General features: G+C 38.3%; 1 protein-coding gene across 1 annotated transcript in view; it reads left to right on the top strand.

The window, feature by feature from the left end:
- RNF150 (ring finger protein 150) overlaps positions 1-18,853 on the top strand; it is a 274,592-nt gene that overhangs the window by 180,815 nt on the left and 74,924 nt on the right. The window contains exons 3-4 of the mRNA XM_025386561.1: positions 13,086-13,157; positions 15,030-15,112. Of these exons, the coding sequence (XP_025242346.1) occupies positions 13,086-13,157; positions 15,030-15,112 (155 nt within the window). The remainder of the gene's footprint in view (positions 1-13,085; positions 13,158-15,029; positions 15,113-18,853) is intronic.

The raw sequence follows: 18,853 nt of genomic DNA, 5'->3' as shown, positions 1-18,853 counted from the left end.
AAGAATTTACAAACTTTTCTCCATTTTCTGTAATCTAGAACTGTGGTGTCCAACATGGTAGTCACTAGCCATGTGTGGCTATTTACATTTAAATTAATTGTAATGAAATAAACTTTAAAATTCTGTTCCTTAGTTACTAGCCACATTTCATGTGGCCACCATATGGCAGTGCATGTATAGGACCTTTTTATCATTGCAGAAATTCTTATTGGTAACACTGCACTCAAGCATTTTAAATAGCACTGGAATTAGCTGATTCTTAAAGTATTGGTAGAAATTTTCTGTAAGTTACTGAGGTCTAAGTTCGTGAATGTTTTAGGAGACAACTCTTCTTTTTCTATTAATTCTATCGCAAATTCTCTGCTTAAATTTTCTGTAGCTTCTGGGACAATTTTTGAAAATATTTTTATTGCTTTTATCTGAGTCTCAAAATGATACATGCTTATTTCAATAAATTTAACAATCATAGAAAAACCGTGAAAAAGACAAGTTATCCACTACCCCACAAAATTGTTAACATGTGAGTATATTACCTTTCAGGTATTTTTAATTCTCTCTATATATAGTGAGTGCATTTTCATTACGTGTATATCTAGATATGCAGGAGACACAAACATATCCATATATGTTTTATGTTCTGCCTTTTATTGAATAGTGAGTATATCCCTCTATCATTAAATAATTTTCAAAAAACATGATTTTTATGGCTACATAGTAATGAAGTTCCACTGCTTACACAAAATGGGAAACTTAATTTCTTTATTCATTGCTTTTCCAAACTAAATGGAATATACCTTTCTATTATGGTCACAGTGAGGATTAAATGGATTAATATGTATTACTTTTAAAGCCACTGAGCCTGGCACTAATCATTCAATCAGCACTCAATGAATGGTATCCTTTATTACTATCATATAGATTCTTCGATGACTGCTTACAAATTCAGTTTTGCCACTTTCATTAAATATTCTGGAATTTAAATGGATGGAATCCCAAACACAAGGCAATGAAAATGAGATGTAGAACTAACATGCTCAGTTGGTTCATATAGGGTTATATATGAGAAACTTATATATGTGTGTATGTGTTATATACATAAAACATATATATCATATATGTCATTTTCATTATTTGTGTGTGTATATATATGTCCTATATATGCGCATATGCACTGCCATATGGTGGCCACATGAAATGTGGCTAGTAACTGAGGAACAGAATTTTAAATTTTATTTTGTTACAATTAAATTTAAATAGCCACACATGGCTAGTGACTACTATGTTGGAAACCACAGCTGTAGAATGAAGAAAATGGAGAAAAGTTTGCAAACTCTTCTTAGAAAACAGTATAATCATTATCTAAACACAATAAAAATGTAAACTATATGTATTCTTCATATGTATTCATATATATGCGTGCGCACGTGTGTGTGTGTAGAGAGAGAGAGAGAGAGAGAGAGATGTTAATCAGACAATGATATTAGAAATGGCATCCCTGTATTTTTGGTCCTGTAGATAATTTGAGTAATTATTAGGCAGTAAAGATATGGGTGAAATATTAAGCTTGAATTAGTTGAGTAATGACTTCAATCATTATGTTACTGTGTGCAGGTAGATCTAGCTTGCATGTGTATCCAGACACATGCATACTGTGAGGTATATGAAAAACAAATTGAAAGGTAATGGTATGAAAGTGGTTCATGGGGTTTAAATTTTTATTATCCTCCCATTTTATTAACGTTCCTTGAATTATAGGATGCTACCATAGGGTCCCTCAGTGAATTGTGATCATGTTAAAAGTTAACGCTCCTTCCTGATCAAATGGACACTATACTTTAGCCCTTTGATGGGTGGAATAACATTTAATTTCCCTTAGAAAAATATTTCTCCTTTAATGGTCAGTATTCCACTCCATTCAACAGAAAGTTATAGCTGTGCAGGCCATAGCTATAATAAGCATCAGGTTAACTTAAACCATTTATTTTTATTAAAGCATTATTGGCCTTCAGAAGGAGTGACTTTCAGGTTAGATGAAGGCTCACAGCCTGAAATGGAACATCAAAGGCGTTTATTTTACATTGTCGAAGTATCCAACCATTCCGGTATATGAAAGAGAGACTGACCTTGAATTAGCCAGATGAGCACCTCAGTCTCTGCTTGGCTTTGTGCAGATCACAATTAAAAGAAAGCCACCAGCATCTTACATAATCATGGCCAGTTTCATGTCACATCTACCTGGAGAAGACCATTTCAATGCAGTTTCCCATGAAGTAATATTTGCTAAAGTTCTTCACAGTAGAAGCCTCCCAGCAAGGTCTTTTAGATGGTAACATGGAGAATAAGGGCTACAACTAAAAGTGGAGAGGAAGATTTGGCTGGTGTACCATGTTTCTTAAAGATTTAACCAAGTTAAATCTGGTATAGGGCAATAGCTAAAGATACCAACTTTGCAGTCAGATGGGTCTCAATTCAAATCTTTGCTCTAATAATTCCTAGTGGTGTGACTTTGCACAGGTTACTTCACCTGTCTATGCCCAGGCTTCCCCACATGTACGGCCAGCCCCATAGACTTGATGTGAGGATTGAATGAGAAAATATTCATGACATATTATTAGAGGGTTGGTAAATGGGTCACGTTTATTGGATAAAGCATGCTTGGAAAATATATTCCCCACCTTACCCTCACTACCATACAAATAGTAAATAGCTCAATTCTTACATACTTCACATATAGTTTAGTCTACATATGACTTTTTAGCTCTATTGACACAATTTGAAACCAAATGGAATCTTCCATCTTTACCCCAGAGTCAGGGAAAAGCTCTCTGAACCCTATCCTTTGGGGTTTTTATTGAGGTTTCATCATGTAGGCATGACTGATTAAATTATTGGCCATTGGTGATCAACTCAGCCTTCAGCCCCTCTTCCCTCCTAAGGGTAGGGTTAGGAGTGAGGGAATCTGAAAATTCCAACCCTCTAATCACAAGATTGGTTCCCCAAGCATCCAGACCTTTTTCTTAGGAACGTTCCAAAGTTACCTCATTAACATAAACTCAGGTGTGGTTGAAAAGGATTTCTTATGAATTACAAAAACTGCCCTTTCACCTTTATCACTCTCATCACTTAGGAAATTACAAGGATTTTAGGAGTTCTAGCTGGGAGCTGGGATGAAGATCAAAATATAGATAGTCCTTATTATATATCACAGTATCACACAGCCGAATTATTAATAGCTCCCCAATTTACTCTCAGAATTGTTCCAGTTTGGATGATAAGTTCTATGGTTACCGTATGTGTGAGAGAAAGAAAGGAATCAAGAAAAGAATCAAGGACACATTTAGGTCAACTCTCATGGTGTTTACTGGAACAGGAAAGATGGAAAAAGTAGAGATCCAAAGGGCTAGAGTATCAAGAATTTGGATTTGACAATGCTAAATTTAGAAGCCTTTTGGATATTGAAGCAGAGATGCCAGGTAGGTATTTTGATGTGTAAGTCTGGAGCTCAGGAAAGAAGACAGGGATGGGGGTACTAATGTGGGGGTCATCAGAATACAGATGACATTTAAATTGTCAGGACAGGAGGAGCTCACTTGGGGAGAGGGTATTGCAGAAGAGCTCTGGAGCCTGAGCCTGAGATACTCTAATACAGCCTCACCTCTACCCCAGCCTGTCTCCTACAATCATCATTTTATGTTAGTTTCCTTTCTTCCCAGTTCTTACCACTGTCTGAAATTTTTCTCTCCTTGCGTTACACCTTGCCTTCGCAGTGCACAATGACACTCTGAGGGAAGTGAAACAAGGAGGCTGATTTGCAGAGACCAAGGACAGCCTCACACGCCATGTGGAGCCATTGCTTCCCTGGTCAAGGTTAACTGTTCCACAGCCATCCTCTTCACTCGCGATGCTTGTTTCTCCTGGTAGCCCCATCATCTTTTCTTGAGACCATTTTCCTTTGGAGACCTTGGTCTGTCAGATGGCCTATATGTGCCTGAGTCCAGTGACTGATTATTTCAAGCTCTCTCTGCACAGAGCTCAGGGAGGTGAATGGACTCCTCATTCCCATTCAAGCACTGTGACACTTAAGAGCATGTGGATTAGGATGCAGCTCTACTCAGAGCACACACAGCACATTTAGGGAGCTAATTTCCTGATGTCATATTCCAGCCCAGTGGAATCTTATCTCTAACCAAGCCCACAATACTCTTTAACATAATCCGACATAAACATCACACCCCCAGGCGCTAGATGGGGGTCAAGGTTGGGGTTTTAGGAGCTGGGACCACATAAAAGTTATATCTAACAATGGTTTTGGTGCAAAGTAGAATCAGAGTCTTGGGCAGGCCAGGGTTATAAGGCAAGAGGACAACCCAGGGTATTAAGTGCATAGGACCATGTGGAGTTCGGAGCCAGATTTATCATAAAATGGGAACAGTGGTCGAGCAAGGCAGAACAAAGCAGGCCAGGTTGGGAGAGGAAGCTGAGGGAATGGTTCTCAGGTGAAGGAAACCTTTTATATCAGACTCTCTACCTGTTAAAAGAGCAGGTAGAAGCCCTGATGGCATGGAAAGAGAAGTTGCAAACCACAACCCACTTGTCAAAGAAGGAAAGGCCCAATAATGATTAGAAAAAAAATTTTACTGGCCATTTAACACATGTCATGATGACTTTTAAATACCATGACAGATCTCTCTCTCCTCACCAGCCCTGATCATGCCCCTGGATGAGTACTTTAAGAAAATAGCCCATCGATGCCACCAGTGTGTGGACTTCTACACCGTGTAGACTGGACACCTCTCAGGTCAGCCCTGAGAACCCATGTGCCAGAGGGTTGCAGAGAGGAAACCACAGTCATGGGAACTGGGAGGCAGAAGACACCTGGCTGTAATTTCACTCAAGTATTTGAGAATGCTGATTGCCTGATCCTAGAATTATAGTTTTTAGAAGTTAAAAGAACAGTCAATAGAATGAATTTGGGAGAGAGAAATGTAAAGTGATTTTCTTTTCAAGGGCATGCAGCCAGATTGATGATTGCAAGTCAAAGTGTTTTCCACCAGATGAAGCCACCTCAATGGCATTGAGGTGCAGAGACCTAACCCATGGGACAGGTTGCCAGTCTTTGCCTCAGTCAAGCTGTAAAATGAGCAACTCCTGATCATTCAATACTGAGCACCAGCCCTTTCCAGCTTTAGAAGCAAGGCTGTCATGTTAAGTCCTTCCTAATAAAGTTATCCCTCAGCATCCATGAGGAATTGGTCCAGGACCCCCCTCCTACCCATGGATACCAAAGTCCACAGTCCCTTATATGAAATGGCATATTATTTGCATATAACACATCCTCCCATATACTTTAAATCATCTCTTATTTACTTATATTACCTAATTACTTCTAGTACCTAATGTAAACACTATGTAAATAGTGGTTATGCTGTGTTTTTTTATTTGTATTATTTTGTTGTATTGTTATCTTTTTTTGTTTTTTTCCCCCAAATGTGTTTAATCCATTATTGGTCGAATCTGCCATACAGAAAGTTGGCTGTGTCTAGTTTAAGACTCCTCACCTTAAGGGGCTTCCCAGAGAATGCTAAGGATTCATCTCCATTCTGCCCATCTAATGACCTACGATCTTGTGACCTCTTCTTGACCTTTGAGTTGGGAGGCCAGATTCATGACAGACTCCTGATCCTGAATACCAGTGTGCACTATGGACAGTTCTCCTCTCCCCGCCAGAAGGCCAAGGATCCCCTCATTCCCTAGAGGTGCCACTTCTGCTGCCATTCACTGATTCTTACCCTACTTATGAAAACCCTGCAGGATGGCAAGGCAAGCAGCAAGCGGTGTTCCTGCCATGGCCATGGTGGGTATCCCTGTCTTCTGTGATGTTGGAATATTGTCTCACCATCTGCTAGGACATCTCATCCCGGACACAAGGACTGGATCTGTGACTTGAAAAACACACAACTCCCAATAAATGGTAGCTTATTCAAATATGGACAGATCAGATAAACTAAGTAGGGATCTTTTTTGGTTTTCATAAACAATATTGCCTTTGAGGCTAATCCAAGGAAACCAGATCTGTTTTGATTTGCTTTATTTTTATTTGAGGCCTGGTAATGACATTCAGCAAAGTTTTCCTGAAAGATTTCTCTCTTCCTGAGAATAATTTTTCCTATTATTTACATGTACATGGCCCGTGTGCCTTTGATTTCTTTTGCACGCCTTGCATATTGATACTTAAACTGCGTTGGAATAAAAGAAGTAATGAAATTTAAAATAAACGTGAACTTCACAAAGAAAAACAGAAAGGAAAGGAGTTTGCCAAGTCTCAGCCACCAAGGGAGAGTCCAGGCAGAGATGCTTCTGTCTCCTAAAGAGTGAGGACTAAAATTGTCCCTGAAACTGCTCTAGAAGAAAGTAGAAAGCCCTCAGGGAAACAGAAAGGCAAAAGCGCGTGTCGTATCCATGCAGTCTTCAGTGAGGTAATTAGCCCTTGATTTGCTTTTTTTGGATTATTCAGGTCTCAAAGCATGTTACCTCCCTATTCTTTTGTGCATGGATGAAAATCATGAGCTGGTAAAGCTAGAGATGACATTACTTTACATATCTTATGTTATTAGTAAGGGGACGGAAGGCCACAAATGTTTAAGTGACTTGGCCAAAGTCACACAGTTAACTAGTGACAAAAATAGGATAAAGAGCTGGGTCTTCTAACTTTGAAACCATTATTTTCTGCTCTATAACACCTCCAACAACAACAACCACCACAACAAACCCTGATGTTTCTACCTCACATTGTGTGTTCACAAACAGATTTATGGCATCACTCTGTGAGGTCATCACAGCTATCGAAATAGTCAAATTATTTTATCTATTTTTCTAGATTTGTGGAGTGGTGATCCACACCATGGAAATTTATTGGACTGGCTGTGCTATGACTTCTATCATATCAGCCAGTCCTGGAAGGATCATTATTATGTATTAGAGTGCATGAAGAAAATGTTTGCGTCACTCATAACCATGTAGGTTTTACACAACTGGGACCAATTCTGTTTACTTTGGCAGTGGCCTCCCTTCACCTAGAACTTAAGAACACTTAGTTATCATCCACTTGGTGATGATGACAATGAACATGATCATAAAATACAGCTGTTGGAAAAAATAAAATATGCTACAGAATTATCCAGTCAAATGAGATAGGAAGAAAATAAACTCAGTTTTGATGCTATGTTTTGGAATCCTTATGTTCCAAATTTGTATTATCACTTTCACTGCATTTCTATTTATAACACAGAACAGAGGAAGAGGAAAGTTTCTTATTTTTCTCAGTTTCTTAAATATTTAGATTACTAATTTATGTGTCTCGGGTTGAACTGGAGTCTGCTGTTTACCATTCTTGTTAGAATTTATGTAGGACTTTATTCTTTTAATACATGGCTCTGTATTTATTTTGCATAACAGTTTATCTTCACTACTGTCAAGAAACCAATAACCTTCGTAAATATATTCACGCCTGTTTAGATCAAATAGATGGAGAAACCTAATTATTACAATGGCCTAACACCTAACAAGCTTTAGTAAGAAGCATGATTTTGGCCAGGCACCAGTGGCTCACGCCAGTAATCCCAGCACTTTGGAAGGCCGAGGCAGGCAGATCACCTGAGGTCAGGGGTTCAAGACCAACATGGTGAAACGCTGTCTCTACAGAAAATACAAAAATTACCTGGGTGCAGTGGCACACACCTGTAGTCCCAGCTACTCAGGAGGCTGAGGCACGAGAATCACTTGAACTCGGGAAGCAGAGGCTGCAGTGAGCCGAGATTCACGCCATTGCACTCCAGGCTGGGTGACAGAACACAACTGTGTCTCAAAAGTAATAATAATGTTAATAATAATAATAATAAATATGATTTGGGTCTGGTTAGATTAGAAAGAATTCATAGGAGCACCCTAGAGAAGAGAGTGGAATCCCTACCTGAAACAAAAGGCTGACTCAAACCTGAGGTGGTTCCTCAATCCACCTGAAGTGGTCCCTGAGTCTTCCATTAGCATCACTTTACTCTGCATTTCTGAGAATGAAAGGGAAGAGTCTGTTTTGTAACAGACTTCTGGTTCTAATCCCTAGATTCTCTATTCAGGCTAGGTACAGGATTCAGTTTGAGCAGGGCCTGTAGTTTTCCTTCCCTCTTCAAACTGGGTGCAATCAAAAACCCAAAGACAGAAGAGATCAATTACAAAAGCAACAGTAGCCTTATTTGGGCCATTTCATTAAATGTTTATATTTTTACTTATCTCTTTAATTCGCATTTTGGAAATCCAGTAAAACTCATTTGAAAATTATTGAAAGTGAGATTTTTTTTAATATTGAAAACTGTTTTTAAAATGTTGAAAGTGGTACTTTTTTCTTTGTATAATTTTTTTAATGGGGTCTTCTCTGTAGGTGTGTAATTTTCATGCCACCTACAAAAAAATAAGTATGCATATACTGATAATACTTGTTTACATGCATATGGAAATTGCATTTTTTCAAAACTTTGTGGTGCTTTTTCCCTAATTTTGTTAATCCAGAACTCTTACAGAAAAAAAATATATATTTTATTACATGATCCCATATCATCATATACATCTCAGAAGCTGATTTTCCTTCCCCAGGTATCTGGACCATCTGTTCTGCCCTTGCCAGGGAAGACTTTCATATCCTTTATCTGCCACTGCCAAAATGCTATGTTTTTCCTCCTCAACAGAGGAGAAATTATGTGTATCATTTATCGATAACATACAGAATGAGGCTTAACTCAAGGAATGTCACCGGAAAGGGAATGGAAGAGAATACCATTATACCCCTTTTTAGAATGATCAAGGAAAATATGTCTTCCTACCTTTGTGAATCATTTGATTTCTCAGGGCTTCTAGGAGGAAGGCCTCATAGACTTGTAGTTGAAGATGACTTTATTACAGTCATGCACTGCATAACTACACTTTGGTCAAAAATGGACCACATGTACGACGGTAGTTCAATAAGATTATAATATCCTGTTTTTACTGTATCTTTTCTATGTTTAGATACACAGATCCTTACCATTGTGTTACAGCTGCCTACAGTATTCAGTCGTGCTGTACAGGTTTGTAGCCTGGGAGCAATAGGCTAGACCATAGAGCCTATGTATATAGCCGGCAGTATCATCTAGGATTGTGTGAGTATCTTCCATGATTTCACACAGTGATGAAGTCACCTAACAATGGATTTCTCAAAATGTAGCCCTGTCATTAAGCCACACATGACTGTACTTTCTCTTTTACTCCCTTTCCCTCAATCTATTAATTCTGCTAATTTGGGAAGCCCATCTCCTAAATGACTTAATCCTCTGCTGAACTTCTTTAACCTCTCTAGGGCCCAGTCATACAAATGCCAGTAATGGAATTCGTCTTTCTAATTCCCTAGCCATTAACTTTACTGTTAGCCAAAATCCCTGTTACCTTAACGTCAGCTTGCTTTACATTTCCTCAAAGGACATGCCATTTTTAAAAAATAAAGGCAGCCTGCATTATTTTAAAAGGGCATGGAAAGGGTTTTTTCTCTAGAAGAGATTGAGGGAATGTTTTCAAAAGCCATCTATTTTTATTCAGATGTAGCCAACTGCTAAGTTAAATACACAGCCAAAGTTTAATGCAGTCTTTGAACTTCCCCTACATGCCCACATTTAAGAAGAGCATATTTCATTTGCTAAAACATTATTTTAAATGAAATTGAATTTTGAAAACATTATTTCTAGTTCACCTGCTTTTTAAAAATGTTGACTCCCTGGCCGGGCGCGGTGGCTCATGCCTGTAATCCCAGCACTTTGGAAGGCTGAGGCAGGCAGATCATGAGGTCAGGAGCTCAAGACCAGCCTGGCCAACATAGTGAAACCCATCGCTACTAAAAATACAAAAAAATCAGCCAGGCATGGTGGCGGGCACCTGTAATCCCAACTACTTGGGAGGCTGAGGCAAGGGGAATCGCTTGAACCTGGGAGGCAGAGGTTGCAGTGAGCCGAGATCGCACCACTGCACTCCAGCCCGGGTGATGGTATGAGACTCCATCTCAAAAAAAAAAAAAGTTCCCTTTGAGTATAATCTATGACCATTGTATGAAAATATATTTTTCTACTTAATTACTCTGTTTAGTCTTCAAAAACATTTTTTAAGTGATTGAATTAGGTGCAATATTATGTAATGCCAGTTAAACACAATTGCAAAAATATCTGAGTTCTTTACTGAAAAAGAAAAACAGTATTTGTTTCTTTGGGATTCAGATTCTTATTCTAAATATAATATTCTACAGGTCTGTGGCATTTACTTCCAATAACTAGTAGCCCTTTCTCAATACCTTTCAATCCTTGCCCCAGCGTCCTTCAATGGAGAACAGCTGTCAGTTGATACTGGCTAGGTTTGCCAAGCTAGGACCACAGATTTGCTTACCTTACAACGTGTATCATTTACAGTTTGTCCCTAAATATTCCCGTTAACTGGCTAAATTTCTCAGGTTGTTTTCTGAGCAAAAAAAAACCACAACAAAACAAAAAACCAAAAACCACTATTGGCTTAAGATTTTATTAACTCATTATTTAGAGTTTTCACTAGATTATAAATTAAACTACAGTTGATAGGAGTGTATCTGTGTGTGTGTGTGTGTGTGTGTGTGTATGCATACGCATGTGTTTTCATTACCATTTTTTTAAACCCAAAGCTATACTTGGCACAGAATAAGAGATCAAAAATATATGTTGAATGATTGACTGCCTATTATTGAAGGCAGCTTTATTCTATTTATATATGCTGGGGATGTAGGGGACAATGTGAAGCAAAAAATAAACACAGGCCTGCCCTCAGGGAGCTTATCTGAGGACAATCTAACAGTAATTGATCATAAAAACACATTTCAAATTTCAAATGTGACAGTGCAGAGGTATAGTGCTATCAGGGTCTAGATGAGAGGGATCCTGTTGGATACATCTAGGAAAGGCTCCCTGAATAAATGATTTGAGCTGAAGTCAAAGGATGAATACCTAAGAACCAGAAGAAGAGGAGAGGAAAGTTCCATCATGTTTAGTTCACCTCAGTTCAGTTCTTTTCCTCTCAGTCTCCTGTTTTTCCTTGGTATTTATCACTAAAGACTCTTTCTATTTTTGCCTGCTGCCTTAGTTTGCTAGCTACTCATGGACTTCTGCATAAATCTCAATGATATAGGTCTCCTTTTAGGAAAGAGCCAAAACTTACCCTTCTGATAAAAATGTCAGTATTATTTTAGACATGAAGGACAAACTATCAAAGAGAAAAATGAATTGACAAGGAAAACATCTTTTCTGCTAATTACTTTAACTGCTGTGTGTTTAGAGAAGTGCCACATGGTAAACACTTAGTGATTCTGATTGACTGGATGGTTGGTTGACTGATTAGCTGGCTAGCCAGATGTTGGATGGATGGCTGACTGGCTGGTCAGATGTTAGATGGTTGGCTGACTGGCTGATTGGTTGATCGGGTGGTTTTGTAAATGAAGGTGAGGGTGATAGATGAGCTTTGATTTTAAAGTCAAACTTAATTTTATTCAGATTCTGACTTACCTTTCACTAATTCTATGATATTGGACAATTTACTTAAGCTCTGTAAGCCTCAGTTAATTCTATTAAATAGTGTTTTTCTCATAGTTATTATAATATCAAAGGTGATAATGCATATATAGCTTTAATATGGCACCTAGGATATATTAACTGTTCACTAATGTATGTTCACTATTTTAAAGAAAAGCAAGGGCCGGGCGCGGTGGCTCAAGCCTGTAATCCCAGCACTTTGGGAGGCCGAGACGGGTGGATCACGAGGTCAGGAGATCGAGACCATCCTGGCTAACACGGTGAAACCCCCTCTCTACTAAAAAATACAAAAAACTAGCCGGGCGAGGTGGCGAGCGCCTGTAGTCCCAGCTACTCGGGAGGCTGAGGCAGGAGAATGGCGTGAACCCGGGAGGCGGAGCTTGCAGTGAGCTGAGATCCGGCCACTGCACTCCAGCCTGGGCGACAGAGCGAGACTCCGTCTCAAAAAAAAAAAAAAAAAAAAAAGAAAAGCAAGAAGCTTGAGTGCTTTTTCCAAAAGGAACAAAATTAGTGAAAGCAAATGATTAGTCTGTGTTTAAATGTTAACCCTCTTAATCTTAGTCCTTCTAATGTTTTACTACTACAGATACACATCTATTGCAGACCAGAAATAGATATACCTAAGAAGATAAAACATGTAGAAAACTCACATGCACATGAACAATTTTTTTTCTTGACTGATTAAAGTTTAATTTACTCACCACCCTATCCTTCTCCCAGTTTTCCTCATCACCCTCTGATTGCATTATTGCAGGGCTCATTAAGATGGTAATTTTCTCTGCCAAAAATGGGAAGAGAGTGATATATTATTTCTTGACATGGATCGTTGTGGTTACTCCGGTGTTTGCTTTATAATTATTTGCTAAACTGAACATTATGTTTTATGTATTTTTCTATATGCACCCTCACACTTAAACATGCATAAAGGAGGTAAAATTGCCATGTGAGAACGTGATGGAATAGAACAGACCAAAGTTAAACCAATGTTATGCCTATATGAGCAGATTGGAAGGAATATCCAAGCAATGAATCCTGATTGTCAAAAAGAGGAGATGAAATTTATTCCAGCTACTCCAGATTATCTCTGTGACACAAATTGAGTGGCTAGAGTGACAAATTACTAAACTCCTTTTTTTTTTTTTTTTCTTTTTTTTTTTTTGGCTACTATATGCACATATAACCTGCACTGTAGAACTATAGGGCAGGGTCTTTGTCACATGCCACTTGCTTAACACTAGGCATGAAGAACTTCTCTCTATGGCAAAACTCTTTTATAGACCTCAACTGCTAAAGCCCCCTTGCACAAATGCCACTACCCCATCTTTTCTAGTCATCATTGTTTGCATTCATGCCACATGTGCATGATTTCAGAGCTAACTGCCCTGGTGTATTAAACAACATCAGAAATGAAGTCAAGAATTACAGATCTTTATTATTAACAAGCATGTTTTGGTTTTTCAGCGCCGACTGGGGGATGCAGCAAAAAAAGCCATCAGCAAACTCCAGGTCAGGACTATCAAGAAGGGTGACAAGGTAACAGCCTCTTTTCTTTTTGGTGAGGAGCTATTCAAAAAAGCTTCTAACTTTTCTTACAGCCAGGGTGGAAGAGAGGACAGGATGGCAAAGGGAAATATATGCTAACAGTTGTCCTATCAGTATATGTTATTATACTCTTCTTAATTAAACATAATTTAAAGTTTCTTATAAAATGCATATACTATGATAATAAAATAGTTGTATAGAAAATATGAGGGCTGGGCGTGGTGGCTCAAGCCTGTAATCCCAGCACTTTGGGAGGCTGAGACGGGCGGATCACGAGGTCAGGAGATGGAGACCATCCTGGCTAACACGGTGAAACCCCGTCTCTACTAAAAACTACAAAAAAAACTAGCCGGGCGCGGTGGCGGGTGCCTGTAGTCCCAGCTACTCAGGAGGCTGAGGCAGGAGAATGGCGTAAACCTGGGAGGCAGAGTTTGCAGTGAGCTGAGATCCGGCCACTGCACTCCAGCCTGGGCGACAGAGCGAGACTCCATCCCAAAAAAAAAAAAAAAAAACTGATAAGTGTATAAAAAAATAGATGAAGCCAGAATGAAATTAGTACACAAATGGATTATCTAAAATGTGTAATAGAAATGGGTCTCAAAATTAAGTTGGGGCTTTCTAGCAGCCAGTGCAAAGGAAACAATATTCAGTATTCAAGTAATATTTCATGAGTTTATTCCAGTGTCCCACAAGATAAAATCAAAATGGTTGTTCCTGATGTTATGACCTGAGAAAGTTTTTCATGAATCTTTGCAAGCAAGACAGCTTTCTGTGCTGAGCTATGTTCTCCACTCAAGTCTACAGTATAAATGCAGGAAGTATATTCAATCCCTCTGAAATCCAGTATTCAGAATCCCAAGGTTGACAGGTGGTGTGGCTCATGCCTACAATTCCAGCACTTTGGGAGGTCAAGGTAGGTAGATCACTTGAGGCCAGGAGTTCAAGACCAGCCTGGACAATGCAGCAAGACCCTGTCTCTATAAAAATTGTTTAAAAACCAAAACACAGAGCCCCGAATTCATTTCAATAGTCTCCTTCACTGTAGAATGGTATCATAAAGCCAGAAGCAATAGTATATCTTGAGGAGGAAAACAAAGCAGTCCTGCCCAGGTGTACGGGCTTCTAAGGGTCTTCCTTATTCCCTAGGCCAAGTTAGAGCAATGGATTACAATACATGGGTTTGGAGCTCCTTGGGGCAATGTAAGGGATTTACAACTCCACATATAAGCAGGTATTGTCTCTATTCTGAATAATTGATTTATCTCACAAATTATGTGCTATTATTTTTCAAGTATATAAAAACGCCACTGGGCTTATAAGATAAAATTTATTTAAAGGCATTACTAAATTTAAAGTATATTTTAGTCAGTATGTTATTTCCCCTCAATCAGAGAGTAATAAAAGTACAAGGACTATTACATAAGCACTATCTTATGAGGCATCAAAAGAGGTTTATATACTTGAAAAAAATTGGAACTACCATTTTGTGTTAATATTTATTTTATACACTAGATTCCAGAAGAATGGATAGATTAAATATCATTCAGGTGATTCACCATAAGCATTATTTCTCATCCTGAAAATTTAGATATGTTGCCTCTAATTATAATTAATAGCATTTTTAGTAATGTACTTTAGAAAATGGTTTTCCTCACAAAAGCACTTGAAGCGGAACCTAGAAACAAAAAGTAGAGGTTGGAAGGAATGGAAACTAGTCCAAATGATGGTAAATTTGATTTAAAAACTGGCACCAGCACTACCGAAAGCTTTGCTCCAGGCAAGCTCTCCTTGGGTTTTGGCTTGGATATTTACACAAGAGATGAAGCTAAGAAAATAGGCTCATCTGTGCTTCCTCTGTTGCAGGAAACAGAGTCCGATTTTGACAACTGTGCAGTTTGTATTGAAGGGTACAAGCCCAATGACGTTGTCCGGATCCTGCCCTGCCGGTGAGTCACTAGGCTGCCTGCTTTTGATTGGGTTGTGTGTGTGGAGCATGCCTGCGTGGCCTCCCTGGCCCAGACCTGCCGGGCATAGTGCTGCCAGGTCAGTCTGCCTCAACATTTCCATGTTTCCATTGCAGACAACCCAGACATTCTTGTTTTTGTATAACCTTTGTCCTTGAAAACACTGTGTCATGAAATGTGTTTCTGATCCCCTATCCCCTTTGCATCAAAGGAAGTATACTGCTATGAACTAGAACTTCATGATACAGAAATTTATGATGTGGTCACCAAGTACAAGTTTTCTTGAACAACAGATCTTTGATATTCAGAATCAATTCTGGCTTTTACCAGTACTATTTTAATTAAAATAATAAAAAATTAATTAAAATCTGAAAAAATTTTTGTGAATGATCATGAACAGTGTGGTAATTAGAATATGGTCAGAAGTAAGTAGGAAGCCAAGGACAGATACCGTGCCCTTTCTTTTCTTTTTTTTTTTTTTAAACTAACAGAAAGAGATGTGACACTCAAATTCCCACAAAATTCTTGCATCTAGGGGAGGATGCCAGGCATGGATAGTTGGGGAAACTCCCCAGGTGATTCTCATATAATCCTATTCCCTCTCCCTAATTGAAATTCACGAGAAGTTGTCTGAATTTTTAAATTGTTAAAATTAAATAAATTTAAATACTTAAATCTTTTAAAAGTCACATAAAATCCATCCTCCTTCACTGATAACCTTTTTTAGTGTTTTTTTTTTTCATCTGTGTAAATGTCCCAAAAATAAAAATGAAATTATGCCTTAGTGGGAGATTCTTCATTTAGAAAGACTGGCTTTCAATATTCTTAGATACTTTAGGCCAGGCACGGTGGCTCACACCTGTCATCCTAGTGCTTTGAGAGGCCAAGACAGGAGGATTGCTTGAGACCACGATTTCAAGAACAGCCTGGGCAATAAAGCAAGACTCTGTCTCTACAAAAAAAAAAGTAAAAATTAGCTGAACATGGTGGTACTTGGGACATGGTGGCACTCGCCTATAATCCTGGCTACTCAGGAGGGTGAGGTGGGAGGATCCCTTAAGCCCAGGAGTTCAAGGTTATACCGAGCAATGATCATACCACTACACTCCAGTGATCACACCAGTGCACTGGGCGACAGCAAGACCTTGTCTCAAAAAAAAAAAAACAGTTCTTAGAGACTTTAAAAGTAAAGTAGGAAAACATATACCACAAAGATATAAGACAATTTACATATTCATAAAGCAATGCAAACTTAAGGACTGTTTACTAGAACTACAAAAGAAACAAAAATTACTTTAGAGGAATGGCTTAATTATCCCAAAATGACAAAGAGTGGACCAAAAAAGAAGTGACAGGATACTAAAATTGATGCATAAACTCCCAAGGGAAACAGACCTTGGTTGAAATGTGCATAGGCAAATTGATTATTAGGAAAACAGGCGTTAGGGAAGTACATCCTGGTGGCCCCAGCCAAAGCCTTCAATTGTGATTCACTTTCCCTTAGTTTGTAGACACCTTTCTCTGAGACGAAATCATCAACAGAGATAACTGAAGATTTGGTAGTTTCCTTCATATGAGGATTTGCTATGTAAGTTCTTTCTAGTTATTACATACACTTAGTGTTTACTCAGTGATTTCCAGAAACACGGGCAGACAAATGCAGTATGTGAACTACAGAATGCCTCTTGGAGCAACATCTTGTATCTCTGCAGTATTTTATTAAAGGTTTTATAAAGCGTCTTAGGCCGGGCGCGGTGGCTCACACTTGTAATCCCAGCACTTTGGGAGGCCGAGGCAGGCGGATCACTAGGTCAGGAGATCAAGACCATCCTGGCAAACACGGTGAAACCCCGTCTCTACTAAAAAAAAATACAGAAAAATTAGCCAGGTGTGGTGGTGGGCACCTGTAGTCCCAGCTCCTCGGGAGGCTGAGGCAGGAAAATGGCATGAACCCAGGGGGGCAGAGCTTGCAGTGCGCGGACATCATGCCACTGCACTCCAGCCTGGGTGACAAAGCAAGACTCTGTCTCAAAAAAATTAATTAATTAAAAATAATAATAATAAAGCCTCTTAGATATAAGCAAATAAAGTGCTTTCCTTTATTTTTTTCTTGAAGATTATTTAGAGCCCTATGTGATTACTACTAATACAAAAAATTCAGAGCCGATTAAAGTTAAATATCTGCATTCTTCTGAAAAATCCAAAGATATTTACAAATGTAAATTAAGAAAATCTGTTTTAAAAATTATATACATAGTATTACTTTAGCTCTACAATTCATACCGTATAAAATAGTTTATTCACTTAAAGCTCTCTCATGAATAAACTTCATGTTACTATATATATATATATAACTGCTAGAGACTGCATAATATCCAAGTCATAGATGTACCACAATTTAATTTTCCATATCCTTATTTGGGAACATTTTTGGCTGAGTTCAATTTTTATTTATGACAGATTGTGTTGTTTTAACAGTGTTTAGATTTTCATGATGTATTATTCCAGATCTCCTTTTATATTATAATTTTTTGGAAATATTAACCAAAAAATAGCATTTTAATATTTACCACAGAAAATAAAACCTTAGGGATTTTAATATACATTAGCCCTTGCTCTTGGCTAGTTTAGTTTGGCTTCAGGCTCCTCCTTGTTTAAATAATTATTTGATTCTTATCTCATTCCTTGATTTTGTTTCATGTTCCTTACTGTCCATCTACTATTATTTCCATACTATGAACCCTGCTTTAAATAACAAAATGCATTTGAGCATTTTCAAATACAGCTACAGTTAATTACTGTTTGATCTTATACTAGTCACACATATCTATTCTGAATAGCTCATACATTTTTTCCTTGTAGATTTTAAAATCAAGGTATTTTTATGCTTGTTGCTGTTTTCTGCCAGACAGTTTGCACTAATGGATATTATCAAACAAATGCACTGGCGTTTGCTTTTTGCTACATAATTTTCTCTGGGGTATTATTAAGCCTTTGCTCCTATGAACTTCATAGACTCTCCTTCCCATTATTTCCAGGCTGATTCATCCACAGACTTCTTTGCATCTCCTTGGCATAAAAACTGTTTCAAAAAATGTTCCAGTTTATCATCTCCCTTCACTCACTTTTTTCTGTGGTCTCATAACTCCTGACATTCTTGGTGCATCTCTTCACTGTTGTTTTCATTTAGGATGTCTTTCCAAATTATACTCTTGTGCCACAACTTTTTCAAAATCATTTTATTGCTTGTCTCTTTCTGAGACCCATGAACAAATTATGATGAATTATTAATAAATGCCTTCCTCTCTTTATTTGTCATAGTGATTACTAAAGTCATGCACATACACACCTACCATTTCTTCCCCTTCATCCTTTCTTCATCCAATCTGTCTCTAGCACGTGAAGGTGAGGCCCCCGGGAGTGAGCCTGGATGTGTACATCTACCATAAGCAACAGACCCCCTCAGCCCACAAAACAGCTCAGCCTCAGACAAGCCTAACTTCTGTGGTTTAGATTTGATCCTATACACCACTGAGACATTACTCGAGACACTTTGGTTTTGCTACCTCATACGTATGCCAAAATATGCATTACACTATATTTTAGGGGTGGTTTTTGTATCTAAGGTTAGTATTTGTGATCATGATTTCTAGCCACAAAAGATGTTTCATTTTATTCTCTTCTCTTGCACAGAGAGTAAGTTAGCCTCTCTGATTCTTCCAT

This window comes from Theropithecus gelada, chromosome 5 (assembly GCF_003255815.1).
Source record: "Theropithecus gelada isolate Dixy chromosome 5, Tgel_1.0, whole genome shotgun sequence".
Taxonomy (NCBI): Eukaryota; Metazoa; Chordata; class Mammalia; order Primates; family Cercopithecidae; genus Theropithecus; species Theropithecus gelada.
Note: the sequence above shows the minus strand (reverse complement) of the source record. Positions and strands in the feature narration are given on the sequence as shown.